We start from the raw sequence: 20,745 nt of genomic DNA on the forward strand, positions 1-20,745 counted from the left end.
GGCGAGGGTTTGCGCGGCAGCGCGACAGGTCTGTGTCTGGAGTACAAGGAGGGAGGGAAACTATGGAAAGGGGAACGATGGCGGTGAAGAAATGACAAGTTTGGGAGTTTAAATTTCACAAGAGTTGCCTACTGAGGAGTCTTCCGCGCATAGGACGATGAAACAAGTGACCATAGGAGGTATAATGTAAAGTTAGTTCATCTGTGTGCGGGAAAGCTCAAATGTTTTGCTCACGATTTACTTTGAATTGTTACAATGAAACTGATCACCACTAGAGACACTTTGTATCGAACGTGTTTCTCACAGGCGCAGTTGAAACTCCTTAACTGTCTTTTTATTATACATTTGACCGGTTAAGAATTGGATACTTGAAAGCCCATTCAGTTTAAAGAATGAAATCGACTGTAGCCTGTGGTAATTTATAGCATATCTTTACGCAGTAGCCTATTCAGTAAGCTAGTAAACTCATAATGTTGCAGCATGGTGTGTTTTAAATGGTGACTAGTGTTAGATAAAAAGAAAAATGGTTTTAAATTCAGTTTGGCAAAATGTATTGATATCCTTTTGTTAAAGAAGTTGGTCAACAACGATGTACATACAGTACTAGTATCATAGTAACTTTACTATGTAGTTGCCCGAAGTATGCGAGGTCTACATGAAGTTAATATGACACTGGTTCTGGCTGGATAGGTTCGAATAATTCTAACAGCTTGGTTTTGAACGTGTATTTTGCTATTTTCTTTGTAGATGGCCACCACATTACGCATGATTTGAGGTAAGGGTGCCGGAGAATCTCAGCGGGGCCCTTGGCACTGGTCGAGAGAGAACAACAATAGTGGAACAAGAAACAAGGAAATACTTAGTTATATCTCTTCCCAAGACACTCCCTGTAGGTCTTTGAAAATGATAAAAGCCGAGAGCAAAGGAGAAAGGACTCTGAGGAGTGCGTCGCCGCATAGAAATGCATACAAGTCGGACTTCCATGCTATCAAGTGCTCATTTGATGGGACGAAATCCGAAGGTGCTGCAAAGACGTATGCAAATGGGTCCAGCGACACCCGGGAGGACACGAGGGGGAGGCCTTTTGGAAATCGGGTGAACAAGATAAAGAATATTTTCCTGCAAATGGATGGTCAGCAGCAAGAGAGTCAAGAGGTGAAATCTGACGTGTTGCTGGTCTCCCCACCAAAGGTTCCATTTGCAGTCATCACACACAAAACAAGCTTGAGCAGTGCCACTAGCCCAGAATCTCAAAGTTTAGACAAAAACCCCAAGGGAGAAGATGTCGAAATTGACAAAGCAGCTTTGGCAGAGAAGTTTTGCTCGACCAGAAAACTCTTTGAGAGGAGCATCAAAGAACAACCCGCAGCGGATAAGTCTACCAACAGAGTTGTAAGCCGGGTGTCCCTGGGCAGTGTGTCTGATGGGGGGAAAAGTACCAGGAGATTGTCGGGGTCCACTGAGACGAGCAACATCAAAACAGAGCCTGGTCCTACACCGTTGGTGAAAAGCCGGACGGATGAGAGGAGTGATACTGAGGAGACAAAACATGTGTCCAGGTTGTCACTGAATGCTGGACCCATGTCCAAGCGGCTAGACAACTTCATTGTGGACAGTGACGATGCGGCAAAAGCCACAGAGATGTCATCTAAAGTATGCGTTCCCACTGATCGCTCACTACCTACGTCTCTGACGAGGGAAGGTTTGTATAAATCCACCACTCCAACTAGTGATGCCACTAACAAACCCACCTACATCGTTACCGGTGTCATTCTCAAACCAACCTCCCCAGTCACTAATGCCACCCAAAAACATATTTCCCCAACAGCCAATGCCACCCAAAAACCCATCTCCCCAGAGCCCGTATCCCCGGGCGGCCAAAGCTCTTACAAGCGCTCCCCCTCAACCAGTGACGGTTTCAGTAGACCATCTGTGAGTAGCGATGGAGTAAAACTCTCCAGCCCATCCCCCAGGGATCAAAAACAGACTACCACGATTGCCAGTAGCGTTTACAGTAGCAGCAGGACCAAAACATCAGACAGTGCCAAGAGTGATGGGCATGTGGCACAGAGTCCCACCATGGAAAACTCACCTGCCCAGGCCTCATCTCTGCCTGGTATGGTCCGGGCTGAGCTCGTAGTGTTACAGAATGAGTCATCTGAGAGCGAGGAGAATGAAGATGAGAATGTCGAAGACAATGTTTTTGAGGAGATGAACGTGCGCCCCCCAAAAGAGCTCAAAGTGGAGCTAAAAGAATCACCACCAAAGGTGATCGGTCAGAATGATGACCCCCATCGGCAGATCTTAGAGAAAGACGAGGGCAAGGAGACTGCGATTACACTGGAGAAGGAAGGAGGAAGTCAAGTTGAGGAGTTGCAGCAGTATGAACTGAAAGAGGAGAGGAGGGAAGACACAAGTCCTGTAAATCAAACTGGGGGTTGCAATGAGGAAGAGGTGGATGAGGAGGTTGCAGAGGAGGAGAGTGAACAGGTGGCACAAAGAATCAGGGGCAAGGTTTCCCCAGTGGTGTACGGCATAGAGAACGCAGCATTTGTGGACGATAGGGATACTGACCAGATCCTCAAGGAGGAGGACGAGGAGGAGGAACAAGAGCAGGAGGAGCAGCCCTGTGAGGAGAAGTATGAAGAGGACTTTGAGGATGCCCCTGGACTCTCAGATGAGGAGGAACCAGAACCACGGAGGAAGATCAAGTTCTCAACATCACCAATACGGGTAAGAATGGATTTAATAAAAAAGTGAAATGTCACATTGTTAATCTAAACTGAAGTTCATGATAATCGCTTTGATTATTCAACTCTTCAAGAATGCAAACCTTTACAATAGGGTTTCATAGCTGGCTAACGTTTGTCTGACCTTTTAAAGGTCTGAGAGAGGTCGGTTGTATATGTGGTAATATACTGGACAATGTCACCGCTGGTGCCCTTTTGGATCTAACTTATTAACCATTAACTTCGCTCAGTGTTGAAATATTTGCGGAGGGCATTCTTTGGTCCGTTGCCTGACCGATCATACACCAAATGAGAATCTTTGTTCCACATGCTGATGTTATGGCTGCTGTAGTAGTATTGTGTCATCAGACGAACCGTGTAGTGGATGACAACCCAAACTATGGCGTGTTTTAAGCTTCTGTAAACGCTGAGGCATTGCCTAAAGCTGACGTGTCTGAGAGTCACATATTTCTCCTATTAAAACTGCAGAGGATCTAGGCTAGTAGTAGCGGAGACATATATTTGCGGATGTTAGTCCGGAATGCTCCGAGGGGTATTTTTGGAAACGTTGTTGACGTTACATAAGGGCTATGAATGAGGACAGCAGGGAGGAAACTGGAGGGACGTGTTGTGGAACCTGACTTCTACTGTACAGTATAAACAACCTCATCATGGCTCCTCCAGTGACTTGTAGGATGTTGGTTATAGGCCTAGTCCTTGAGAAGGATTCTTTCCATTCACTGTTAATCAGCCATGCATACTTGTGAACATGTAAGGACTTTTTAATTTTTTTTTGCCAACGTGTAGATGTTCATTCACTCGTATGATCTGATTTACAGACCGGTGCCAAGTCATTTCATGACAGTGGTATGTATGGGGAATTCTTGGTTTTACTATTTAATCTCTACCTTTTACGAGCAGAACATAAATCCCTTTTGGGAACAAACAACACATTCCAGAACTCCCACCCATCTATTGTGATAATGATCCGCCAGGTCTATATGCTCAGTTGGCTGCCGGTGAGTGATTTAAAGATACTAAGCTAGAGGGTATTTTTATCTGGGCCTGTGCCTGGCATTACCAAACAAATGATGTCATTTATTTGATTTCCCCCCCCATTACCAGTGGCAATCATGTAAACAGCATTAACATGGAGTGGTCTGGGTTGGGTGATATCTCCTATCACCACATCTAATCAACGTTTTGGTAGAACAGGGGAAAACAAATCACTTCAGGGCGTTCCATAGTCTGTGATCTGGTCAATGTTTATCCAGAGCCTCAAATGTGTTATCTGTGGGTGTGTATGGCCTGGTAGGGGTTCCTAGGGAGGAGGTCCTGGAAAAGGGGGGCAGTAGCTGACCTAGAGGACGACACGAACAACAGTACGCCGCGTCTGTCCCAGGGATGACATAGCAGAGATTAGCCTAGCTTTACACTTTCCAACAATGTGTCGCATTGTCTTCCTCGTGCTCAGTAACAGTTAACATATTGACAGAGCTCAATAACCGGTCCCTCCAGGATTTTGCAATTCTGCGAGAGCTCGCAATTTTAACCAATCACTGCGTAAAATGGTTAAATCAAGCAAAACGTCGTCAAACTTTACCCCTCGTCAGCGCATTTTCATGATAAATTTGACAAAATCGTTGCAAAAAGCTAAATCAGCATTTTTGCCTGCAACAATTTTTTTCTTTTTTACGGCACAAAATCCTGGAAGAACTGAGTTAAAGCTGATTTATGCTTTATCCGGAATGCGATCAAGAGGCTCCGTACAGAGAGTTTGACCGGATTGTGAAGCCTCCGGAGGCTTGCAAATGCCAAATTGAGCTCCGGAGCACATCGCTGCGCACCTCCCAAATTTTCTAACAATGTGGAGAGCTCCGTATAGCCCCGCAATGACACGATTGGTTGACCGTAGGTGGGAGCGGTACGTCCTGCATTAACTTCTGCAGAGGCTGCATCGCAGTAAATACGGACGCGGCATGACTATAAATCGGCTTTAATAATGATGGGGGAAAAATATCGGTATAGTTATATCACAGTATTATTTTGGATGATAGATACTTTGACTCCAAATATCAATTAGTAAAAAAAATATACATACATACATACAGTACCAGTCAAAAGTTTGGACACACCTACTCATTCAAGGGTTTTTCTTTATTTTTACCTCTTCAAAGTAAGCCTGGAGGTGTATTGGGAGATTGTCCTGTTGAAAAACAAATGATAGACCCACTAAGTGCAAACCAGATGGGATGGTGTATTGCTGCAGAATGCTGTGGTAGCCATGCTGATTAAGTGTGCCTTGAATTCTAAATAAATAGACACGGTGGTTGAAACCAAAAATCTCAAATTTGGACTCATCAGACCAAAGGACAGATTTCCACCGGTCTAATGTCCATTGCTCGTGTTTCTTGGCCCAAGCAAGTCTCTTCTTTATTATTGGTGTCCTTTAGTAGTGGTTTCTCTGCAGCAATTCAACCATAAAGGCCTGATTCATGCAGTCTCCTCTGAACAGTTGATGTTGAGATGTGTTTGATACTTGAACACTGAAAATGTTATTTGGGCTGCAATCTGAGGTGTAGTTAACTCAAATTAACTTATCCTCTACAGCAGAGGTAACTCTGGGTCTTCCTTTCCTGTGGCGGTCTTCATGAGAGCCAGTTTCATCATAGTGCTTGATGGTTTTTGCAACGGCACTTGAAGAAACTTTCAAAGTTCTTGAAATGTTCCGCATTGACTGACCTTCATGTCTTAAAGTAATGATGGACTGTTGTTTCTCTTTGCTTATTAGAGCTGTTCTTGCCATAATATGGACTTGGTCTTTTACCAAATAGGGCGATATTCTATATACCACCCCTACCTTGTCATAACACAACTGATTGGCTCAAACGCATTAAGAAGGAAATAAATTCCGCAAATTAACTTTTAACAAGGCACACCTGTTAATTGAAGTGCATTCCAATTGACTTCCTCATGAAGCTGGTTGAGAGGATGCCAAGAGTCTGCAAGGCTGTCATCAAGGCAAAGGGTGGTTACTTTGAAGAATCTCAAATATAACATATATTTTGATTTGTTTGACACTTTTGGGGGGGTTACTACATGTGTTATTTCATAGTTTTGATGTCTTCACTATTATTCTACAATGTAGAAAATAGTAAAAATAAATAAATAACCCTTGAATGAGTAGGTGTGTCCAAACTTTTGACTGGTGGTGTGTGTGTGTGTGTGTGTGTGTGTGTGTGTGTGTGTATATAATGCCCCAAAGCTCCAGTATTTTTCATCCTAGAGCTTGTTCTCCATGTCCTTTTTAAATAGTGAGTCAACATGTTTTCAGCACTTTTATTTCCATGACTGATCAAAACAATCTTGTCTCTCTGCAGCAGACAAACACTGAGTGTATAAAACAAAACATATTGCGTTGCATCTCCTTTTGCTCTCAGAACAGCCTCAATTCGTCAGGGCATGGACTCTACAAGGAGTCAAAAGTGTTCCACAGGGATGCTGGCCCATGTTGACTCCAATGCTTCCCAAAGTTGTGTCAAGTTGGCTGGATGTCATTTGGATGGTGGACCATTCTTGATACACACAGGAAACTGTTGAGTGTGAAAACCCCAGCAGCGTTGCAGTTCTTGACACACTCAAACCTGTGCGCCTGGCACCTATTAGCATACACCATTCAAAGGCACTTAAATCTTTTGTCTTGCCCATTTTTCTTTTTTTTCTGTAACCTTTATTTAACTAGGCAAGTCATTAAGAACAAATTCTTATTTACAATGGCGGCCTAGGAACAGTGGGTTAACTGCCTTGTTCAGGGGCAGAACAACAGATCGGGGAGCCGATCTAGCAACCTTTCGGTTACTGGCCCAACGCTCTAACCACGAGGCTACCTGCCGCCCCATTCACCCTCTTAATGGCACACATACACAATCCATAGTTCACTTGTCTCAAGGCTTAAAAATCCTTCTTTAACCTGTCTCCTCCCATTCATCTCCACTGATTTTGAAGTGGATTTAACAATTGATATCAATAAGGGATCATAGCTTTCACCTGGATTCACCTGGTCAGTATGTCATGGAAAGAGCAGGTGTTCATAAAGTTTTGTACACTGTGTATAGTGAGCAATATGGTACCTGAAATTGCAATAAAATCACAGTATCGAATCGCAATACATATAGAACAGTGAGAATCGCAACAGTGTGCGTGAAGACAAATTCACAAACTTGTTCGGCAATTCAAACCATTGCAAACTCCACAATCAAACACAGTTTCAGTAAATAATGAATGAATGCATTTCTTAAACTCCTGTAATAAAGATGAATGTATGATCACCAGTGTTTTTTGTCCCGATAACACTAAGATTAGAGGGCGTCTCCATGTTAGGACTAAGCCCTCCGTGTGATGAGGGAGTATCTCTTACCAACACAAGGATGAGATGTCTCATATGTGTTGACTCAGAAAGGGAACGCACTATATGGAAAAAAAATCTTCAACGATTAAATTGCAAGCAGGAATGGTTTCTCTTACAATACTTATCAATTTGTTTTTTTTGTTTCAATTTGTTTCAATTTGCCTTACAAGGTTAGAAAGTCAAGTTATGTGTGCTGTATTCGTTCGCTCTCAAATAGAGTACCACAGTATGAATCATAATACCCATAAAACCTGGCGGTCAAACAAGGAAATGGTTCCAATCGTTTTTCCACCATTCATTTTCCCCATAGGGGATTTTAGAAACACTTAAAATAAGGGCTGTGTTTCGTGTGAGCATACCCTGTCGTGATGTTTTGATAATAAATCTCTCTAGGACAAGGTGACACTAATAGGGATGGGCAACCCAGCTGTAGGATTGCACATTCAGCAAATCACCAGAAGAGGGACTTCCCTTTGAATCCATTTACCATTCACTGTCTTGGTTGTGCTCATAAAATGAATCATAACTGCAGAATTAGCAGAGAGGCCACTCTGGAAATGTTATGTACTTGTAGAGTATATTGTTCCAAACAATCTGTCTTAAAATGGAACAAAATTTAAAAGAATAGTTGAGATATGAATAATGTATAAAGTCAGTGAAAATGTGTCTTTCAGAATCTAAACATACTCCATATGTTTGAGCACTATGTGGAGTATAATGAAACCAAGATGGTGTCTGCATCATGTACGGTTAATTTTTTAAATATTTTTTTATTTCACCTTAATTTAACCAGGTAGGCCAATTGAGAACAAGTTCTCATTTACAACTGCGACCAGGCCAAGATAAAGCACAGCAGTGCGACACAAACACCACAGAGTTAAACACGGGATAAACGAACGTACAGTCAATAACACAATAGAAAAATCTATATACAGTGTGTGCAAATGTAGTCAGATTAGGGAGGTAAGGCAATAAAAGGGCCATAGTGGTGAAATAATTGCAATTTACTATTAACACTGGATGTGCAGAAGATGAATGTGCAAGTAGAGATACTGGGGTGCAAAGGAGCAACAAAAAAATAAAACAACAATATGGGGATGAGGTAGTTGGGTGAGCTATTTACAGATGGGCTGTGTACAGGTGCAATGATTGGTAAGCTGCTCTGACAGTTGATGCTTAAAGTTAGTGAGGGAGATATAAGACTCCAGCTTCAGTGATTTTTGCAATTCGTTCCAGTCATTGGCAGCAGAGAACCGGAAGGAAAGGCGACCAAAGGTCGAGTTGGCTTTGGGGATGACCAGTGAAATATACCTGCTGGAGCGTAGGGTCTTACAGGAGGCATGTATAGGAATAAAAAGGGCCTAAAATGGCCACTTTCATCATGACATGAGAAAAAAAACGATTGTTTGTGATACAGATGTAAAAGGCATGTTAAATATTTTACCTCCCAATTAAGTTCCTAAGTGAGAATTGCCTGAACAATCGGAGATACCCGTGGACTTGCCCATTTGACAGTTTGATCTTCATCTTTAGCCTAACTGAAGCATCTTTCCTTTGCACCTCTAGCACAAGTCTGTCCTCGCCTCTAACGGCACATTACGAATGACGTCCTAGTTCTCTTTACTAGTAGTGCTTGACTGGGGGCTTCCATTGACAATGACTCTCTCCCCCACCAGTCGTGCCCATCCTTTTTCCTCCAACAGTGTGCAGGTCTGAGCTGGCCCTGTCATGGCGGGCCACTCTGGAGCCCTGGCCTGCTATCAGAGGAGAGATGAAGTGCTTTGTGCTCCAGCCTGCAGCAGGATTAGGTCTCTGTGTGTAACCTGAGCCTGTACAGAGAGGTTGTCATCTGAAGAAGAAAGATCATCTTTGTCAAGCTGCTGCTGCAGGAGACTTCCATTCTGAACATGTCCCCTAACCAAATTCAAAAGGCACTTTGCAGTCGCACATGTGGATAGACTGTTTGTTTCCCCCTGATTTTTAATAGATTGTTATTCATTCAGATGAATTGTTTGAGAGATGCATGTATTCTCATCAGATTCTGTTAACTCCATAGTTTATCTGTTCTCTTTGATACCGTCTTTTAAAGAAATGGAGGTTGTCTGGTGTTTTTACTTGGGGAATCCCAACTTTACGTGACACTCCTGACCTGTGCCCATCAGAAGCTGAGTAGTCCAAGCAGAAGTGCCACATTGATTTAAAGGTTAGGCTTATTTATCTTACTAAGGACCTTTTTTTTTTTTTTTTTTCTCAGTCTGCTGTACTACACACTGGCTTGTTGACACGTGCACACTCATTCATATTCCTACAGTATAGGCCAGGAAACAGGGCGGACTGCTGCTCCTTGATTTACTGCCGTCTAAATCTCTGTGTTGCTGAAGGCTCCTCAGTCAGTCCGTGCGTTAATACTGTGGTGGGGAAATATCTCGGTAGTATTTGTCTAGCGGAGCACTTTAATGGGTCTGTTGGATAGGATATACTGCATTCCCATTGCAGCTGTGTCAGTGGTAATGTACTGCAGCAGCAGTCCCATGACCGACAGTACAGGCCTCGTGGTAAATATTCATAAAACACGGGGCGTATGCCTTAACGTAGTCTTTCCCACACGTTTGCTTTCTTTCTGAGATGCCTCTTGCACAGTCTATCGTTTTTATGTACACCGAACGAAAAATATAAACGCAACATGCAACAATTTCAAAGATTTTACTGAGTTACAGTTCATATAAGGAAATCAGTCATTTGAAATAAATTAATTTGGTCCTAATCTATGGATTTCACTGGGAATACATATATGCCATCTGTTGGTCACAGATACTTAAAGAAAAGTAGGGGCGTGGATCAGAAAAACAGTCAATAACTGGTGGGACCACCATTTGCCTCATGCAGTACAACATAACTCCTTCACATAGAGTTGATCAGGCTGTTGATTGTGGAATGTTGTCCCACTCCTCTTGAATGGCTGTGTGAAGTTGCTGGATAATGGCGGGTACTGCAACACGTTGTTGTACACGTCAATCCAGAGCATCCCAAACATGCTCAATTGGTGACATGTCTGAGTATGCAGGCCTTGGAAGAACTGGGATATTTGTGTACAGATCCTTGCGACATGGGCCGTGCATTATCATGCTGAAACGTGAGGTGATGGCGGTGGATGAATGGCACAACAATGGGCCTCAGGATCTCGTCACGGTATCTCTTTGCATTAAATTTGCCATCAATTAAAATGCAATTGTGTTCGTTGTCCGTAGCTTATGCCTGCCCACATCATAACCCCACCGCCACCATGTGGCACTCTGTTCACAACGTTGACATCAGCAAACCGCTCGCCCACACGACGCCATACACGTGATCTGCGGTTGTGAGGCTGGTTGGACTTATTGTCAAATTCTTTAAAATTACGTTGGAGGCGGCTTATGGTAGATACATGAACATTAAATTCTCTGGCAACAGCTCGGGTGGACATTCCTGCAGTCAGTAAGCCAATTGCACACTCTCAACTTGAGACATCTGTGGCATTGTGTAGTGACAAAACTGCACATTTTACAGTGGCCGTTTATTGTCCCCAGCACAAGGTGCACCTATGTAATGATCATGCTGTTTAATCTGCTTCTTCATATGCCATATCTGACAGGTAGATGGATTATCTTGGCAAGGGGAAAATGCTCACTGACAGGGATGTAAACAAATTTGTGTACAAAGTTTGAGAGAAATAAGCTTTTTGTGCTCATGGAAAATGTCTAGGATCTTTTATTTTAGCAATTTTTGCCCAGTGTAATATAGCGCTGCTTTTAGTGGCACTTCAACGAGCATTTGAAACATTTGGTTGCACCCGTCAGTAGAGGTAAGGAAAGGGTTAACCCCTCCGCACATTCGGAATAGTTTTTCTAGGTGTGTCCTAATCTGAGGAAAATCATGGAGTGGTGTGACACAGAGCTATGTTCAAACTGAACCACAGGGCTGACACACAGCACACCCGGCCATCTGTGTCTGCTGGAATTCAGGTTCACCTTGACACCAATGCTATGACCACAGCTTGGAGAATTATAGTAGAGCGGTAACACTCCCAAGTGCCAGGCGTGTTATTATCCTGTTGTAGATACAGTGTAGTACAGAGGTATTATGTACACTGTAGTTAAGCAGTTCATTCACTGTCCAAAGGGGCTGGGGTAACTTGTTCTGTACTGCACATCGTGGTTTCAGCCCGGGTGGAGTAGACGTTGGGCGATAAGTTAATCATCAGAGAAAAGTAAATGGCAGCAGGAACCAGGATGTGCACCTGCTGCTCTCACACTCTGCCCCACCCCCACCACGCTGTCACAGGAAGTACCATGCACTGACTCGGTCAAGTAAACACAGACATTGTCCCTTCCCTCACACACAGGGTGTGGTGGATAAGACTTTTGATAGGGCATTGTAAATAAGAATATGTTAGTCTTTGCTGCCTAACTTTTACGTGGACTGTGAACTGCACTCAACATTGATTGGTTGCAGAGCATTTTATGTCTGGAGTGCTTTTTCCTTACTGGCTTAACGATAGTCTCAGCTTTCTATACTGTTAGACACTGTTCTTTCAGGAGTGTACTGTTCGCTGTATGTATAGGGAAGGCATCAGCCATCTCTGTCATGCTGTAGCAGCGTCATTCGTGCTGACTGTGTAAGGGACAAACGTCTGCCAGTGGTGACGGTATGTTCCCCTCTGTCCCCCTGCTTCTCTCCGTTTGCTTCAACCCACAAGCCCTGAAAATGAATTCCTCGTACCAGAGGCTGTGTGATTACTCATGTATGTTGTAAAATCTGAAACGGATCCTTTGTTCACAGCACTGGGCTGTGCCACTCCTCTCCTTCCCACTTTATTTCCTGTGTGTGAATCCTGGAAAGTGAGTGACGGTAGATATAGTCCGGGCCCACCACTGTGGCCAGGGGAACTCTAAGAGGGGCTACTCCATACAGCATGATAGAGGCCTCTAGTGGGAAAAAGGGCATATTAGCATGGGCAGCGCCATTGAGGGTTTCCACAATTTTTATGGAGTCAACTGGGTGGGACTTCCAACTTCATTGCCTGATCCCTCCTGGTGACCCTGTTGGAGTCAAGTCCAACCAGGTCATCAGTATGGATAAGCCGATCTTGAAGAGGAAAGCCTCAATGGCGCTGCCCATGCTGTCACAGATGCTATAATGGCACAGATACAAAGTTGAGTCCTCTTTCACGATGGGCTACTCCCTTCCGTCCCATCCAAAGTGTTATGCTTTCCATTTCCTATCTCTGTTCGGTGGCAACAGGAATGTGTCTGACACACTCCACCTCTCATCCAGCCAGCAGAGAAAGGGAAAGGGGGATACCCAGTCAGTTGTACATTTACATTACATTTACATTTAAGTCATTTAGCAGACGCTCTTATCCAGAGCGACTTACAAATTGGTGCATTCACCTATAATATCCAGTAGAACAACCACTTTACAATAGTGCATCTAAATCTTTTAAGGGGGGGGGGGGTTAGAAGGATTACTTTATCCTATCCCAGGTATTTCTTAAAGAGGTGGGGTTTCAGGTGTCTCCGGAAGGTGGTGATTGACTCCGCTCTCCTGGCATCGTGAGGGAGCTTGTTCCACCATTGGGGTGCCAGAGCAGCGAACAGTTTTGACTGGGCTGAGCGGGAACTGTGCTTCCTCAGAGGTAGGGAGGCGAGCAGGCCAGAGGTGGATGAACGCAGTGCCCTTGTTTGGGTGTAGGGCCTGATCAGAGCCTGAAGGTACGGAGGTGCCGTTCCCCTCACAGCTCCGTAGGCAAGCACCATGGACTTGTAGCGGATGCGAGCTTCAACTGGAAGCCAGTGGAGAGAGCGGAGGAGCGGGGTGACGTGAGAGAACTTGGGAAGGTTGAACACCAGACGGGCTGCGGCGTTCTGGATGAGTTGTAGGGGTTTGATGGCACAGGCAGGGAGCCCAGCCAACAGCGAGTTGCAGTAATCCAGACGGGAGATGACAAGTGCCTGGATTAGGACCTGCGCCGCTTCCTGTGTGAGGCAGGGTCGTACTCTGCGAATGTTGTAGAGCATGAACCTACAGGATCGGGTCACCGCCTTGATGTTAGTGGAGAACGACAGGGTGTTGTCCAGGATCACGCCAAGGTTCTTAGCACTCTGGGAGGAGGACACAAGGGAGTTGTCAACCGTGATGGCGAGATCATGGAACGGGCAGTCCTTCCCCGGGAGGAAGAGCAGCTCCGTCTTGCCGAGGTTCAGCTTGAGGTGGTGATCCGTCATCCACACTGATATGTCTGCCAGACATGCAGAGATGCGATTCGCCACCTGGTTGTCAGAAGGGGGAAAGGAGAAGATTAATTGTGTGTCGTCTGCATAGCAATGATAGGAGAGACCGTGTGAGGATATGACAGAGCCAAGTGACTTGGTGTATAGCGAGAATAGGAGAGGGCCTAGAACAGAGCCCTGGGGGACACCAGTGGTGAGAGCACGTGGTGCGGAGACAGATTCTCGCCACGCCACCTAGTAGGAGCGACCTGTCAGGTAGGATGCAATCCAAGCGTGGGCCGCGCCGGAGATGCCCAGCTCGGAGAGGGTGGAGAGGAGGATCTGATGGTTCACAGTATCAAAGGCAGCAGATAGGTCTAGAAGGATGAGAGCAGAGGAGAGAGAGTTAGCTTTAGCAGTGCGGAGAGCCTCCGTGACACAGAGAAGAGCAGTCTCAGTTGAATGCCCAGTCTTGAAACCTGACTGATTAGGATCAAGAAGGTCGTTCTGAGAGAGATAGCAGGAGAGCTGGCCAAGGACGGCACGTTCAAGAGTTTTGGAGAGAAAAGAAAGAAGGGATACTGGTCTGTAGTTGTTGACATCGGAGGGATCGAGTGTAGGTTTTTTCAGAAGGGGTGCAACTCTCGCTCTCTTAAAGACGGAAGGGACGTAGCCAGCGGTCAAGGATGAGTTGATGAGCGAGGTGAGGTAGGGGAGAAGGTCTCCGGAAATGGTCTGGAGAAGAGAGGAGGGGATAGGGTCAAGTGGGCAGGTTGTTGGGCGGCCGGCCGTCACAAGACGCGAGATTTCATCTGGAGAGAGAGGGGAGAAAGAGGTCAAAGCACAGGGTAGGGCAGTGTGAGCAGGACCAGCGGTGTCGCTTGACTTAGTTGTACAACTGAATGCATTCAACTGAAATTTGTCTTACGCATTTAAGCCAAACCAGCATAGCCTGAGAAGAGAGTGAGGCCCGGCCAGGATCTGGGCTCTCTCCAGCCACCTGGGCTAGCACTGGGCTGGAGACTGGAGGGATGGGCCTGAATACCAATACAGCTGCCTCAATGCTGCCTTTTAAGCTCTTTGGCACAGGGAGAGACTGGCTGGTCTGGGGCTGATTGTGATTGCCTCATACTGTGTTTCATTATGTGATTACAAATAAGTACATCAATAACTTGTGTTTTCAGCACTACAGAAGATGAAGTGGTATCAGATACTTCTTAGCCGCACGGCAGGACACACGGGGTTAATCTGAATCTGCGGGCCATGTGTAAACAAACCTGCTCAACTTGTCTCTACTCCAAGCTCCTTTGATTTTATGTGACTGACCGGCTCCATTCAGTCTTATGTTTAAATTGTTTTTTTTTTTACATTGGATAAAAGTAGGTGATAACTGTACCCCATTAAAAACAGTGACATCATAAACATTCTGTTAAAATAGTTACTTGCATAATGTATTTTGTTTAGACGTAGCTAGCTAGCTAAACAATGAACCATAATCCGAACTCATAACGTTACTACCCTGCATGAATCTGCAGGTAGCTAACCAACCAGGTTCAATATTAGCTAACGTTAGGCTATAACTAATAATGCAAATGGCTCTGAGATACGAATAATATTAATGCACAGATCATTCATGTAACGTTAGCTAGCTAGCTAACAGTACACTTTAACTTTAAATGAAAACAACTTTCTGACAAAATTAGAAACGTGAGATATCAGAAAATGTAGCTAGCTAGACTCTCTTACCCGTATATATGGATGGACACTTCTCCTTCTCCCTCATGGTTGCCCCTTAGCTTGAAGATGTAATCCATAGGCAAGTGTGTGTTCTCTTTTCGACCCTGTCTGCATATTTGCAATCAATCTCCTTAGCTATCATACTCTAATTCAAAACCCGAATTTCAAAACTCGGTCCTCCAGAAAGTGGAGAACAGCACTTATGCAGTTCTACGACATGATATATTTCAAAAAAGCTGCGTTAAAAATGATTACCTACACATACTGACCAGCTCATGTTATAGACAGACCCGTGTCAGATGGTAGACCAATCCAAACTCATCTCTCGGCATTATCTCAGCCAATCATGGCTAGCGCGAAGGCTGCTGTCTTTTTAGCTAGTAATTTTAACCATTTTATTCTTATTTACAGATGGTGTACAAATTTGTTATTAAGGCACATGAAAGTTCACATGTTCCAGAAGGCATTTTGATTTTTAAAAGAAATGGTGCTCCTGTGAAGTAGTGATGTGCGACATACACCTAGTTTCCTGAAACAAGTCACACATCTGATTCCAAACTGGAATTACGCTGCATTCTTTCTTTCTCAGACTCCACATCACCAAACACAGGGTTAGGGTATGGCCTCTTTGTCCCAATTAAACAGCCAGTCAGTATCTTTCTTTTCCAGAGTGATTCATTCATTGTTTATTTCTTCCAAGGTAGAGTTCTAAAGTAGGCCTACTTGACATAGTTTTTGTTATCCAACCAATGTATATGTTTATCTGGTCCTATGTTTTTGTAGAGCACGCTAGCAGGAAATATTGGACCTATTCTGTGCTGGGTTTATTCAGGACTGAATAACTTTGTGGCATGCTTTCTTTCCTAATTACTGTATGATCCGCACCAGACCCCTTTCCCGTTCCCACAGCATGTTTTCATTTGTAGAGCTGCTTACGTAATGTGCTCCTCCCGATCCAGTGCTCTGTGCTCGCGTTGGTGCCCTGGTGCGGTGCTGCATTTTCTGGTTAGTTTCCCTCTCAGCTGCTGACTCATTTCCCACAGTGGTATTTTTTTTGGGGGAAGGGATAACGGGAGAGGGGAAAGTTTTGTCTGTGTGTGTGTGTCTACAGCAGCCCTCTGTGGTGGTTGAAGGTGGATGATCAAGCCAGGCGTGCTGAGAGACGGGCTTTCACAAGACGCGGAGAAAGAGAAAATATGAAGCAGATGGCACTAGGGTTCACCAAGCCACTTCACAGCTTCTGCCACCCCATTAAAGATGTAGAGGCACAACAACAACAAAAAAACAAATGCTACATTAATTGCCAAGCTTTCAGCCAAGTAGTCAAAGGAAATGCAGTGTGCTTGACCAATGGATTTTGAATCTGCTTGTCCTGGTCGGTGTAGGCTAAGTGATGTTCCACTGAAAGTTGGGCTTCCAGAATTGGAACCAATGGTGACCCTTACCTGCCCAACCACCAGGCCTGCACACAGAGATAAAGGTAAATGGGGGTTTCACATGGTAACTGGAGATCGTCGATAACAACAGCAAGCTGTGTTTTTTTTCCGGGGCTAATAAAGAGATTTGATTTCTGAGTCTTTTTCTTGTGTCTACCACACAAGACAGTGCTTGAGTGATTAGGTTTCAGCCGCAGAGAAAGGAACGTTGTTCCGAATAGCTGGAAGTATTCCATGGCAACAGGAAAGTCGGACAGAAAAAGTGCAAGGGAAGAAGCCAAGCAAAACCACTGCAGTGCTGCGGAGTCCAACTGAAGCCTGGGATTCATCAGTGTGTTCCCTCCGTTCCACAGTTACATTTTCTCCACCTAATTACTGTAAACCCCCAAAACCAAGCCTTATTCATCCTTAATGACATTTCTGTCTGCTTTCGTTTTATTGATTTGTTTGGATTTTAACTGGCTATTAAATCCCAAACTGATCTGCCTGGTTGTTCATGTAAATACTGACTTTTGTAGAGCACACTGTTCTCAACCTTTTTAAAGTGTGTGTGTGTGTGTGTGTGTCAGATAAACCAAGGACTGATGTGCTTTGACTGAACTGTTTTCCTTTGAAATACTAGAGAACATTTGTACGCCCTGTATTATTTGGCAAATCCACTCTAATCTGAATACTCCATGAGATGGCCTTGCCTTTGAGGAGGAGAGGATGCAGAGGATAGTGTTCAGCTAAAACTAAATTATACCCACAGACACGGTCAAAAGCTAGATCTACCTCTAATAAAATGACGAGGAGAATAGAGCTGGGCTTATAGGAGGGGGATGAGGCTTCATAAATAACATTCTTCCCTTCACCACAAAATTGCAGTAGTGTGTACAAACCCTTTGGTTTCCAATCTGTTTACACTAGGAATGTTCATGTGAGAAACCCATAGTAGTCTACACAGAGACAGTTGGTGTAGGAGACGACCGACCGCCTGGCCTGCCTGGTTCCTCAAGTCCAGGCATGCTCCTGGGATCCAGACCTCAGGCTGTGGAAATGTTTACTGGATTACATCGTGCAGCCTTCTTCACTACGACTCCAGCCAAGCTTCCAAACGAACCCAGTTCTAATCCTATATAGCCTTGCTCAGTCCCACTCTGCCAGCCTCGGCAGACGGCAACCTCCTGTTTCTCTCTGAGGATGGCTTGCTTTAATCTCCTGGACCATACGTCCGCACCACTCGCGACATCTGGGGAGCACTCGGAGATCACAACGGCCATGAACCGCCATGGAGAGAGAGGATAAGTCTCTCCCAGTTAGACGTCTAACTTCCCAAACCATGGACTGTCAGTTGATGCCAGGCTTTACATCTATCCTTTGGAGAATAACTAAGCCAGTTTTTGTTTGTCTCTGGTATTCTCTACTCAATTTAAAGTTCTCTGACTTGAACAGTGGGGCCCCTCTTTTCTGAGCCCTTCATTGAGTTGTAATAACATAGTGAGGGCATTGGGTAGGGTCCAGACACTGTGGATGCATGAGGTAACAACTACTCTGTCCATGTATGGAGAGCACTGTTTCAGTGAGGTCACACTTGAAGCTGACCCCATGCCTTAGAAATGAGGGAGAACAGAATCCACACTCGACTGAGTTCATTCCTTTGGCTTTGACAGTTGTAGACTCGTCAGCATTCCTTTTCTTTTAAACCCAAACAAATCTGCAGTTTCCCAGAGTTCTTGACACAGGATGTCCGAAAAAAAATCAACGCTGAAGAGCGAAGACTGCTGTATGTGGGCTGATTTATTCTTGACTGTCCCTCCATCCCTGTGATCAGTAGAGCTTACTGTGTTACTGGTGATGTCCCAGAGCAGACCTGTGCTCATCTGTAAAAAGCAGCTTTGAATTCCCATCTGGCTGCACTGCTTGCTCTGGCTCAGTCAAGTTCTTCCACACCGATCTCACAAACCATTTCTGTACAGACCTCGCTTTGTGCACGGGGGCATTGTCATGCTGAAACATGAAAGGACCTTCCCCAAACTGTTGCCACAATGTTGGAAGTACAGAATCGTCTGAAAGATACCATTAAATATCCCTTCACTGGAACTAAGGGGCCTAGCCCGAACCATGAAAAGCAGCCCCAGATCCTCCTCCACCAAACTTTACAGTTGGCACTATGCATTCTGCCAGGTAGGGGTTTCCTGACATCCGCCAAACCCAGATTCCCAAAATACTTACATTTTAATATAGAATACTACAGTACATACTATATACTGTAATTCTGGAGTAAACTGTAGTATACTGTAGAATACTATACTACACACTCTAGTATCCATCGATCATGTGTAGTACTTACTATAGAATGTTGTAGTATACTGTAGAATACTATAGCATATACTACAGTATTATCTGGAAGAAAAAAAAACATTAGCAAATACTGCAGGAAGGTCTGCAAAACATGACACTTTTTTAACTATAGTAAATACTAGAGTGTTTAATTTGCATATACCCTGCCCATTTCCCTCCCCATATCCCATTTGTGCCATCCATAAGTAAGAAACCTACATGCCAAGTATAGACCAAATTTTGTTGAGTACAGGTTATAGAGCAGAATCTCTGAACTATCTGTTCAGACCCCAGTCGTTCCTACCGACCAACCTACAGTTTATGGAAACTTTGCTATTTTAGTGTTTCTCCAGGAGGTTTCACTTCTATGTCAAAGATAATGCAACAAAAACACTATAGTAAATACTACAGTAATTTCTGCAGAAACACTGCAGTATACTACAATCTGCAAAAACACTACACTAATTACTATAGTGTGTATTTAAACTACATTTTGCTTTTACTACACTATTTATATTATAGTTAACTGTAAATACTACAGTAACGTCTGCAAAAACTCACTTACAGTAAATACTTTAGTATTTATACCATAGTATGCTATGTTTGATTTAATCATAGAAATGGCCAACCTGCAATGAAACCTGGCAGAGAGCAGAAGATTGGGGACTGAATACAGGCTTTCTGTCCGCTGTTCATGTCATCTCTTCATTTTAGCACTGAGGATTACCACCTGTTGCCACAGAGCATTGCTCTTTGCCACATCTATTCCTCTTTTCCTCCCAGCTGTGGCCTACTTTCTCGCGGGGCGTTCTTTGCCTGCCATACTGTGTGTGCAACTAGGTTCCTAACAACAAATCAGCCACATCGTCAGTGAACTGAGACTGAACCAGCCTGCTATGTTATGTCTGCTCAAATCATAGGTTCTTTAAACCTTAATGAAATCCCTGGAACAGTGCGTCTTTGTGCATACGGGCATTTGTATGCCTCAGCGCGTCTGTTTGCTGTAAACTGGTGAGACACTGAGCTACCTCACTGTCTGAAAAATAACAGAGACAGAGGCTTCTTTCACTGGCAATACAAAGGGTGAACAACTGTTGATGGTACTGGGATCACTTTATTTTTATTTATAACTAATGAAGAAGGGTTAGAGTTTGAGACCTCAAGGCCTAGTCTGCTTCGTATTTATTGAAACTCATAACCACAGTAGAGACTGATAAATAGAATAGTTTTAAGCAGAACAGGCCTATTTTAGAGAATAACACTCGTTTTATGAGTACAGGCAGACAGAAAATGTGTCTGGCCCTTATTACAGAGAAACTTTCATGAAGTAAATAAAAATAATTGAAAACCAAATGTTTTTGGCTTAGTTATAATGAAACACCAATTCTGGTCTTCATTTTAAGTTTGTTCCAGAAGTCATATATTTTGGTCTTTTAGTAGTAAATCTAGCCTATTTTGCCCCTAGAGGTTCAATTCTACCATTGAAATCGTGATATAGAGGCACCTACATCATCTCAAGGGAGGGGTTTGATATGAAATACACTCTCTTCTAGATGTGCTGGGTGGTACCACCTCAAGGCTTACTATAAAACCTGGTGACAGCATGACTTATTTGGTAATGGTTTTGGTAAGTGAAGTGTGCCAATATATTTAGCATGACGCTTCCTTGACTAGACAACTGACGTTACACAAAATTCAAAAGGCAGTAAGGCACATTGCCACGTATGACTAAATTTAAATGTATTTGCTTACCGTTTCTTACAGTATATTTGAGAAAGTATTCAGACCTTTTCCCTTTTTCCACATTTTGTTACGTTACAGCCTTATTCTAAAATTAACTACATTTAACTTAGCCCATAATGACA

General features: G+C 44.0%; 1 protein-coding gene across 4 annotated transcripts in view; it reads left to right on the forward strand.

The window, feature by feature from the left end:
* LOC115156012 (neurabin-1) overlaps positions 1-20,745 on the forward strand; it is a 35,675-nt gene continuing 14,930 nt past the window's right edge. For 3 of the 4 annotated variants that reach the window (XM_029703191.1, XM_029703192.1, XM_029703194.1), the window contains exons 1-2: positions 2-179; positions 748-2,733. In XM_029703191.1, coding sequence (XP_029559051.1) covers positions 904-2,733 — 1,830 coding nt within the window. In that variant the 5' untranslated portion in view covers positions 2-179; positions 748-903. Of the gene's footprint in view, positions 180-747; positions 2,734-20,745 lie in introns of all 4 variants that reach the window. The other variant, XM_029703193.1, reaches the window with a different exon arrangement.

This window comes from Salmo trutta, chromosome 20 (assembly GCF_901001165.1).
Source record: "Salmo trutta chromosome 20, fSalTru1.1, whole genome shotgun sequence".
Taxonomy (NCBI): domain Eukaryota; kingdom Metazoa; phylum Chordata; class Actinopteri; order Salmoniformes; family Salmonidae; genus Salmo; species Salmo trutta.